We start from the raw sequence: 11284 nt of genomic DNA, 5'->3' as shown, positions 1-11284 counted from the left end.
AATGAGTGCGGGAATGGGGAACGAGACCAAGAGGCAAGCAGGAAATGTTCTTCATAAATAGAGACAGCCAAAGCCTCACCCCAAGGCAGTAGGTGCATGTCTTCGCAGAGGACAATGAAGCTGGAGAGGATGGGAAGTGGAGTGGACCTGGGAGGGGTTGGGATGAGGAATAGGATCAGAAATAGATCGAATGAAATTCTCAAATAATTAAGAAAAATTCTAGGCCGCTTTTTGGTTTTTTGTTTTATTTTTGTTTTTGTTTGTTTGTTTGTTGTTTTTTCCATTTCTCCAAAAAGAGAGCAAAAGTTGGGAATCAGATACCCAGGGCAAGAGGTGTGACTGGAAACACATCGTCCTTGGAGATGCTAGTTGGCCATCCCTTGGGCTAACAGTTCCAGGCAGGGACACTCTCACTAGAAAAATGCCAAGGGACAAAGTCACAATCATTGAACAATCTACTTTTAGGCGTTCCCTTCTTTCACTATGCCAGTGGACAGAACATTTTCCACCTTCTACTTTAGAACATACAAAAATAACTCTTGTTCTGCAGTCTTATTCCAGGCTACGAAAAATGTCTTGAGCTGTGTATGACACACATAAGGAAAATATGAATGTGAATCAAATATCGACAAAATGATGCTGCGGGGTGAGATACAAAAACTGACAAAAGCTGGATGCAGTAGCACGGGTGTGCAGTTACAGTACTTGGGGATGGTGAGCCAGGGAAGTCACAAACAAAGGCCAGCATAGGTACACAGGGAACTCAGTCTGGGCTATACAGAAAGATCTGGCCTCAAAAGATGAAAGGAAGGGAGGGAGGGAGGGAGGGAGGGGGAGGGAAGAAAGAAAGAAGGAAGGGAGGGAGGGGGGGAAGAAGGGAGGGAGGGAGGAAAAGGAAAAATGACAGAATTAGTGGAGAAAAATGATGGTGGAGTTGAACCCACAGATGTCTGTTACTGGGATAAAAGAATCCTATCAGTGTGAGAACATCACTGATGATTATGTAATTTAAGGTGTTTAAGTGGGTTGAATTGTAATGATATTAATTATATGAACACAGTGCTCAGAGCACAGATAAGAGCAACTTGTCAACATCATCAGGAAACGTCAGAAAACTAAATGTAAAAAATGTAAAAAGTAGCTTTAAAATATAAAGTATGATTGTATCTAAAGATACTCGTCAGATAATCTTCTTTGAAACTGCTAATTTCTCCTTTTGTTTATAACAACTATTCCAAATTCTATTTCTTTCTTCGCTAGGTATTTGAATTTTTTAATAGTTAGCTTTCTTTTTCAAATTGTTCCCTCTGAAATAACTCCTCTGAAGTCACACCCAAAGGTTCTAAATAAGAATTGGCAAGAGAAATCCTAATTGTCTCAGTTGGAACAACCTCTGATTTCAAAAAATAAACAGAGGTAATGGCCTGGTCTGTTACAAGCGCTTTTATTTCTTGAGTGACACCTCTTCACTCTGTCATCCCCAGGACCTGTCATCCTAAGGACAAGCACTCTCCGAAGCACTGAGAACGGAGTAGACAACAGGACCTGGAAGTAAACAATGCCATTAGCAACGGCGGCAGGTGTCCTGAAGCAAACCACCAGGCAAATGGCAGCGGATCATAGCATGGAATCCACGCTGGATGGGAGTCAAGACAGAGGTTCAATGTCCAATCCCAGAAAGAGAAGAGGTAGCCAGCCAATGGCTGAGGACCAGCAAGCACATCAGGCAGGGGGAGACCACAGAGGGCACTAGCCATGTAGCCAAAAGCAGCCACCCACCTCATGTGGCTGGATGGAGCAGTGGGCAGAGAGAGCAGACACATTACAAACCAGAAGCCATCAGCTCACCAGACGACTGATGCTCACACATGCTTCACGGAAGATGTGCCCTTCCCCTAACTTTCCCACAGGTCTGGTACTCTTCTAGACTTTTCTTTACCATCTCAAAATCCCACTCTTTGGGAAACATTCATTCCCTGATCCCCCAGAAGGAGGATCACTCCAACACTTCTTATTCAGTGCCCCACCTGGCCGCTGCCCCCACATTCGAGAACCTAACATACCTCACTAACCAGCCTCTTAGCAGACCAGTAGCACAGGGCTGTCCAAAGCGGGTAAGCAGGTAGCCCGCTGTGCTTACGTTTCCAAGCAGCCCATCTCAAACAGAGCCAGCAGAGCTTAAATAACTCAGGAAGAAAACAATCCAGGGTAGAAATGGACAAGTGAACAATCCAGGGTAGAAATGGACAAGTGAAACGGATACAGGGTGCTTACTCAAGATGTTCTCGGTGGAGACTTAGTGTCACGCTTCAGCCCCTTTGCCCATTTTTCGTTTGGGAGACGGGAAGTCAGATCCCTACCCCAACATGATTTCCACACAACAGACACTTCTGGGTAAACTTTCAAACTCAAAGGAAGATGCAAATTCTTTTTTGTTTCTTGTTTTTACCATCAGTATACTAGACGCCGAGACTAATCCCTCCACACATAAAACTGACAGGCAGTAAGTAGCAGACCAAAAAGGCAGAAGTCTGGTCGACACACTGAATCAGGGTTCCAAAACATCTTGAGTAACAGGCACTGTCAAATCCTCCCTCTGAAACTGACACATTTCCAAACAACATTACAGGAATGTTTGTTTGAAACACTGCTCGGTCATCCAAAAACCAAAATCATTTAGAATCTGTCCCTCAATATTTTTCAAACCACTTTTTGTCTGACTGAATCGTGCCTTGGTTTACTGTCTGTGAAAAAAAAAAAAAAGTCGAAGAAAACTGCACTGTTCTGGGCGAGTCTCCTTTACCTGCCTGTGACTCTCGGCTGGCTCCATCTGTGGCCTCGGGTGTCACTTCCATTTCTCCTTGGCTCAGCCCGGCTTCCAAATGTGGTTTCAATTCCCAAGCCAGCAGTACATGTTCTGTGAAGTCGGGAAGATATGCATTCCCCTCGGCTGGAGACCTTGCTTTGATGGAGTCCAAATTGAAAAGCAGGGCCAGAGTATATGGGAGTGAGGAGAGATGAGTCCCTCCCCAACTGCCCCGACCAGATTGGTCACATTCCTGCCTCTGAGCAGAGCCCAATCCTGGTGTGCACCTCAGAGCCTCTGCCAGGCATGGAGCCTGTCGCCTTAAAAACCCAGACGTGTGACAGCCCTTATCTGCCCAGACCAGCAAAGCTTGCATTTCTACAAACACCACAGCTCTAATGGTTCAGCAAACAGAAAGCACCGGCACCTCTCCCTTCCTGCCACCTTAGCTTTCCCCCGTACATTCAAGACTAACCTGACTGAGCAAAAATATTAAGTAACTTGAGAAAAAATACAAACACTTTTTCCCAAGTTTCTAACTCCTGCAAGAGAGGTTGTTAAATTTTTTGCAATCCATTCTTTCTCTCCCCCCCTTTTTTTTTAAATTTTTGCAATTAATTTTTTAGCCCTTGGTAATCCATATGAATCCCTGAAGCTTTTAGGAATCCATCTCCGAAAGTACTAAATAATACATGCTCTCAAAGTGAAAGGTAAAGGCTGTCTGTTCCATCAGGATGACCAATACGACAGAGCAAAACGCCAACTGCAGCTGTCTGTCCATCTCGCACACAGCTCTGGGCATCCTTCATCCACAATTGCTGGCTTCGTGCAGGTGTCCTATGGCTCGGCTCTGCCAGTCCAGGCCCTGCACAAACCCAGCCACCCTGAAGACACCCTAGACAGACATGAGGATTCCTTTAAGCAGGCCTTCCCTCACCTCCACAGCCCATCCCAAACAACTCATGATCTGTCCTCACAGCATCGCAGAATATTTTATCACCTAGGCAACTAAGCAACTCTCTGGATATTCCCACAGCCAGTTTAATACCAGTTTCTTCTACTACTGGGCACACTGAAGAGTCTAGACACCACGCTGGTTAGATTCACCAATCTGTTGCTCAGGCCTGGTAGAGTGGACAAGGAGCACTCCGCGAAGACTCTCCTCCATTGAAAGGTCATTGCTCCTGCAACGGTCTTCAATAACATTAGGGGGCCATGGTCAGACTCTGAACAAACTAGCATGGACTAGGTATTGTCATCTTTATCCTGGGTTATGGCCTGGTAGAAGATCCCTGAATTCAGACACATGAAGGGATCAGATATTCTCATTAACTTCTAACAGGAATTGGCATCTCCTTCCACCGTGAAGCAAGGTCACAAAACATACTACCAACACTGTCTTTGAAGGTGTCACCTCAGAAATGATACATGGAGCTGGAAGGCAGCTCAGTAAGCAAAGATGCTTGCCACCACAGCTGATAACCTCCGCCGGATCCCCAGAACACACTCTCTCTCTCTCTCTCTCTCTCTCTCTCTCTCTGTCTTTCTCTCTCTCACACACACACACACCCACACACAATTTTCACATCACCTCACAGCTGTCTCAGGTACTTGTTTGGTCCCGGAAAACGTGGCAGGAAGGACAATTAGAGCGTGCAGTTAAATGTGCGAGCCCAGCACAAACACCATTTAGTGCAGGCTTTTTAAGTATTTTGATAAATGAGTGTCAATATACTCGGCTTCTTCTACAGTTTATGACTTTTATTTTGTGCATTTAAAATCATTTGTCTGGCTTCCCACAACTGCTAAAATGCTGAAAGGGAAAGGGGTGGGTGGAGGGAAAAGAAAAGGAAAAAAAAAAACTAAAAACCCTAACCACCATCCTGAGCGATGAACACCGGAGGCACCAAGAAACACTTGCATTTTGGTTTCAGTGGGCTGACCATATTGTCACTCACCCTGAAAAGCAAAAAGGATTCCCTAAGAACAATAAGGCACAGAGCCATGAAGACTATAGGTTCAAAAGGAGATTGCCAAGCCCGCACGCCATATATTTCTTTTGCTTCCCAGGTCGTCTTCTCCACTCCAGCTTTCCAACTGGTGTTTTCCCTCCCTTATTAACTGTGATGACTCTGTGGACATCTGCAAAAGTCGGCCAGGTACAGCAGAGGCTTCAGCAGCACCTGACCAGGGGATGCTGGAATCAGCCAATGGCTAATGCCTACAGCATGTCAATAAGAGCATTAATGAGAATGCAGAAGCCAGCCCTGGATGGAGTTTGAGAACCATGAACACAATCTAGGGTATGGGCTCACAGAGAAAAGGCTCATAGAACACCTCAAAATCAGATTTTGCTATGTCTCCTTGGTGAACATCAGGCCCTGTATGCATAATCTGTGATGTTTCAAAAAGAGCGCGAAGAACATTGTTTCTGTAACACGAGGTTAACACAGGTTCCGGCCAACACAGGTTCGCTCAGCGCCTCCCATTCCATTTACCAACTCCCTCAGTCACTCACACCAAAGAGAAAATAACAGGAGGGAAGTGACCCCTACATCCTCTTCCCTCTTTTCCTCGCCCAGTATCCCGGTCTCTGATACTTAAACTCCAAGGCTAGCGTGATCAGCCTGTTTTAATATACAGGTGTCTCTATATCTTCCAGAATATTCACAACTCTACCCTAGCCTCACACTGGAGACAGAACTTAAAAGCCTCTGAAAAGTATGAAGACCCACCCCAGTACCAATATCAGAGTATCTGTAAACTGATAAACCCAGCAGACCACCATCACAGCAGATGAGATTTGGGGGAACTGAGCAAGGGTCCTCGGCGTCCAGGTGCTCAGAGATGACGAGGGAGTGGAGGGAGAGTCTACTCCCTTGGGAGGCCTGCCCCTTTCTGAATGGAGGAGTGGATGGGGGGGATAGACAGGAGCAGGGAAGATGGGAAGAGAGGAGGGAGGGAAAACTGTGATTAGTATGTAAAATAAATAAAAAATTTAATTTAAAAAAACCACATGCACAGTGTGACCACAAACATAATTTCTAAAGTCACTGCATATTTCAAGTCTCATAGAAGGGAAACAAAATGTTAGGACAATCACAGTAATATATTGCTATTGGTAAAAGACACTATGGGAAAAACATAGGGAATCATACTATTCACAGAACTGTATGTGACTGACAAGAATACTGTATTTTCTATACTCCCAATCCTTTTTCTCAATAAATTATTTTCAAAATAAACCTCTCAGTAGTCCTCATTGTCAGCTATGTTCAGTGAGTCCAGTTTTATCCCATGATTTTTCAGACCCGGGCCAGCTGGCCTTGGTGAGTTCCCGATAGAACATCCCCATTGTCTCAGTGTGTGGGTGCACCCCTCGCGATCCTGAGTTCCTTGCTCGTGCTCTCTCTCCTTCTGCTCCTGATTTGGACCTTGAGATTTCAGTCCCGTGCTCCAATGTGGGTCTCTGTCTCTGTCTCCTTTCACCACCTGAGTGGGAGCCTAGGCAGTTTGGACGCTCACCTTACTAGACCTGGATGGAGGTGGGTGGTCCTTGGACTTCCCACAGGGCAGGGAACCCTGATTGTTCTTTGGGCAGACGAGGGAGGGGGACTTGATGGGGAAGGGGGAGGGAAATGGGAGGCGGTGGCGGGGAGGAGGCAGAAATCTTTAATAAATAAATAAAAATAAAAATAAAAAAACAACAACAAAAAAAATAAACTTCTCATTGTATATTTCCCAACTCTTACATAAGAAATAAACACCTAGAGTTTGCTTTTAAATTGTGCGTGTATGTACACACGTCATGTGTGCACAGTGCGTACACATGAATATGTAAAGTTGCAAGTGTCCACATGCACATGTGCAGGAGGCCAGTGCAGGGTATCAGTGTCTTCCTCTGTTATTCTCCTCTCCATCCTTTTCCCTTGTGTCAGTGTTTCTATGTGTTTGGCCAAGCTAGCTTGCCAAAGACTTCTCAGGATCTGCCTATCTCAGTTGTTTGATGGTAGGACAAAGGCAGCCATACCTGGCTTTTCATATTGGCACCAGACATTTGAATTTAGGTACTCATGTTTGAAAGGCGAGCACTCCAACCCACTGGGCATCTCTCCAAACTATAGTTTGTTTTTAGTTCACTTAGACTAAAAATGAAAACCCCAAGCCTGCCCCCCCCTCCCCGTCTTGCTGAGGGGCTGACCTCCTTCCCATTAGCCATCTTTTCTGACATCACAGTGTGCACTTCTAAATACTATTATTAAAGTTTGCAGCTGGAAAGTCCAATAAGAACCTACTGTTAAAGGTTCAGGACCCTGGGTGGTACTGTTGAATGGAGTGGTTTGAATGACAATGTCCCCACAAGCTCCAATATTTGAATACTTTGTCCCCAGTGATGTTTGAGGTTTAGGTGGTGCCGACCTAATAATGGAGGAGGTAGGCCACTGAGGGTGGGCTTTGAGATTAAAAGTCTCAGTCACATTGCTGAAAAGATGGCTCTCTTCCAGAGAACCTGGATTCGGCTCACAACTGTCTGTAACTCCAGTTCCAGGGGATGGAAACCCTCTTCTGGATACCATGGCACTGATTCATATGTTGCACATATAGACAAGGAGACGCACACAAATAAATAAATAAAAATGAGGAGGAAAGTAACTCAGGAAGAGTATCCAGTGTCGATATCTGGCCTTCATAGGCAAGTGCACATACCACACATGAACACATGTATACACATGCTCACACACACATGAATACACATAAACAAAACAAAAACAATGATAAACAAATGACTCTAAGTTATGCTTTCTTCAGTTTATACTTGGGAAGGATGTAACATCTCCACAAGCCTGGGCATGGGTTCCGTTGACGACAGAGAACAAGAAAGGCATAGTTCTCATGAGCTCGGATCCCGAAGGATAGCCCTTTTCTCTTTTGTTTGATTCTTTTTCTTTGTTTGAAGGTTTTGTTGTTGTTTTTGTGTATTTGTTTCTCTTTTTGGCACACGGCCTCACACTGGAGCCAGGCCAGCCTCACTCTTGCTGGTAATCTTCCTGCTTCAGCATCCTAAGGGATGCAATTACACCTAGACAAATATACTAGACAAAGCCATGAATCACAACAGCTGTTAGCTGTCAATTGCTGTCTTCATGAATACAGGGAATTGGGAACTTGATTGCAATATTTACGAAATGAGTCCACAGAAAGGGAAATTTTCACGGCAATGTGGAATTGCTTCTCCTCTGCTTCACATGTGAAGTTATACCCCAGTCATTGTTCTTCGATACAGCCAAATGACAGCCGTATTTCAGAACCTCAACACACAGTCACCTTAGGTACATAAAACCCTAAGTCGCATTAAAATTTCTTCAAAATTTGAGTACAATTGATCCCTGAAAATGTAAACCTACGAACTCAAAGCTCATCTGTATTTACTAAATAACCTATAACTATATAGACAAGAGGAGGAGGAAGAGGGGGAAACCAGCCAAGGCAGGTTCTAAGGCCGGTGCTTGGCTGTCTGTGATGACTCCTAACCCACAAAACAGCTTGTTTATGACTTTTTCAAAAAGAAGTTATTTCCTGTCTTAGCTAAATAGAGACTTGCATGTTTCCGACAGTCACAGACTTTACAGGGAAAAATTTCTCCAGGACCAATTTTTGGACCAGAAAGCACTTTAAAGCTAGCTCCCAGCATGCCTCCACAAACCCAGGGACACCGTCTGTGGCTGTCCGAGGGTGGGACATCTCAAGTGGATGAAAAGAGGGACTTGCAACATGAAATTGCAGTTGTTCCCAAAATTACTCTAGAAGTTCACAGACAGCCAGTTTGATGAAGCCTCTTAGACACTCAGGAAAGCCCATGAAAGACATTTCGTACTTACGTTTAATATACCCCCAAAAAAGACACTAAAGAGTAGAAATAAAAATGGATGTGATGGTCTTTATTTTCTTTGTTAATATCTCTAAGGGAGGTTAACAAAAACATTATGGATGTTTCTTCCTTCTGCTTTGGACACACAGTCAGTCATACTGTGTAGCAGCTTCTAATTCACAACCCTCCTTTCTTGGACTCATCAGTTCCGGGACTGCAGGCAGGCGCCACCACTCCAAGGCACACTAACAGGTCCTATACACCCAAGTATTTTCCCTTGCTACTAGTGTCGGTTGCAATCTCTTGCTATAACAATATACCGGCAATAATTTAATGAAAAAATGATCTGGCTAGGCTTCTTGTTTTAGAAGTTGTCATTCACAGTCTACTGGTTCTAATCCTGTGATGCCTATGATGAGATAGGACACCGTGCATAGCACACAGGCAGAACCAAAGCCAAGCAGTTCACGGTGGCCAGGAAGCAAAAACTGGAGAGGAAGGAATCCCAACATCTCCTACAAGGGCAGCCTCTCCATCTTCCTGACCTAACTAATATCCTTCCTCTAAGGCTCACTCCCTATTATCTACTCCTTTCTAACAGTGCCACAGGCTGGCACTGGGCCTTTTTGGCACACGTCCCTTTGTGGGCCACTGCAGAGCTCAACAGTAACAGTATCTCAGGTAAGAATTAAACAAACACTGAAACATGTGCAAGCATGTTTAATATGATGACCCGGGGGCAATTAAAACGAGCAGCTGATTCCAGGCAGTCGCAGTTTCCAGCCTCAACCAGAGTCAGCTTATTAAAGTCAGTCGGCACCTTCCCAGACTCCTCTCCGTAAGTGTGAAAGGCATCTTTCCACACTTAAGAATTCCGGTAAAGAAGGCATCAAGAAAACAGAAAAGTACTTAATAGATTTAGAAATACTGAGCCAGGTAAATGGACCCAGCCACCTACTATTCCACCTCGCTGAGACTGGCAGGAGCAGAAAAAGCACTGGGAGGCACTAATTTTCTTAGTTAGCATTTCCCTCCATAATCCTATTTATCAGCAACTAAACAGAGTAAGCCCTCTCCGTTCCTCACCCACCTGTTCCCTCACCTCCTAGAGCATGAAATCACATACAAATGTCACCGTGTAGATGCCTGATCCTCGGGCACATTCTAACCGACTTATAATGTACGTCATAACAACTAGCAAAATAACCAATTATAATTAATCATATAATTAATAGTAATAACCACCTGCGGTCCTGCGATTATTGTTACTTATAACACTCCACGATCTGAAAGCTAAGTCCACTTTCATTCAACATGACATCATAACCTAACCTGTCCATTGTTCCCCATCAACAGCCTGAAGAAAGTAAAAAGCAAATGGTGGAAAGAGCAGCCAGAAGAGGGCCCCAGAGCTGGTTCAGGCAGTAAAGCAAGGCTGACAACTGAAGCCAGATCACCGAAATGTATGTGCAAAAGCCAGACGCGCCGGCACACATCTTTATTCCCAACTGAGATGGGGACATAAAGGACAGACGTCTGGAAGTTCATAGACTCAGAAGTTGTCCATCTTGTTATCTGAGAGAGGGTCTATCCCTGGGATTTGGGGCCTGACTATTAGGCTGTGGACAATAGCTGACCAGAAAGCTTCAAGGACCCCACCAGTCTCCCCCTGAGCTAGGTTTACAAGTGTGCACCACCCCACCTAGCTTTTTATGTGGATATGGGAATCAAACCCAGATCCTTAAATTTTTATTTTAAATAAGCTGGAAAGAAAAAGTTTGGGTGGTTATACACAATATTTCAAATAAATCTTATGGCATAATAAAATTCCCTAAAGCAACACGCCAAGATTCCTGACTTACAGAGTTGATCATGGAGACCAGAAGCAGAAGGATGCTCACCAGACAACACAACTCATAGACTGACATACCAGGACCAAGCAAATGTCTCAGAACACAGTCTGAATCCATAGCTGCTGGAGTCTCTGACAAATACAACAGGCTGGAAGCCCAGTATAGTGGATTGTCTTGTGGAATAAACTTATTGTACATGTGAAGATTTGTCACTCTGATTGATTTAAGAAAAAGCTGGGCGGCTTGGCAAGATTTGGGGGGCAGAGAGAACATTGGGAAGAAGAAGGCAGAGTGGCCAGCGGAACACAGGAGAAGCAGGGAAGCAGCATGGGCAGTCCAGAGTAAAGGTGATAAAGACACAAAGCAGAAAGCAGATTAATAGAAATGTTAATTTAAGGTGTAAGAGCTAGTTAGAAACAAGCCTAAGCCATCAGTTGAGTTTTCATAATTAATAAGAGGGCTCCACGTGGTGATTAGGGAGTTGGTAGGTGGAACAGAAAAAGCCACCTACAGGCGTGAATAGGAATGATCCCCATAGACTCATACGCTTAAATTCTTGATGTATAGGGAGTGGCACTATTAGGTGTGGCCTTGTTGGAGGAAGTGTGTCACTGTGGAAGCAGGCTTTGAGGTGGTATACGCTCAAGCTACACCCAGCTACACTCCCTGCTGCCTGTGAATCAAGCTGTAGAACATTCAGCTCCTTCCCCAGCACCATGTCTGCTTGCAGGCCACCATGTTCCACCATGATGATAA

The 11284-nt window shown here is 44.6% G+C and overlaps 1 protein-coding gene across 3 annotated transcripts in view; it reads right to left on the bottom strand.

Annotated features, from left to right (window-relative positions):
- Positions 1-11284, bottom strand: part of Utrn (utrophin) — a 521838-nt gene that overhangs the window by 468469 nt on the left and 42085 nt on the right. The window contains exon 1 of one of the 3 annotated variants that reach the window (XM_026786363.1): positions 2804-2891. The exons of the other annotated variants lie outside the window; for them this stretch is intronic. Within the exon in view, the coding sequence (XP_026642164.1) occupies positions 2804-2855 (52 nt within the window). The 5' untranslated portion in view covers positions 2856-2891. Of the gene's footprint in view, positions 1-2803; positions 2892-11284 lie in introns of those variants that run through there. 3 annotated transcript variants of the gene reach the window in all.

Source organism: Microtus ochrogaster, linkage group LG4, assembly GCF_000317375.1.
Source record: "Microtus ochrogaster isolate Prairie Vole_2 linkage group LG4, MicOch1.0, whole genome shotgun sequence".
Lineage (NCBI taxonomy): Eukaryota > Metazoa > Chordata > Mammalia > Rodentia > Cricetidae > Microtus > Microtus ochrogaster.
Note: the sequence above shows the minus strand (reverse complement) of the source record. Positions and strands in the feature narration are given on the sequence as shown.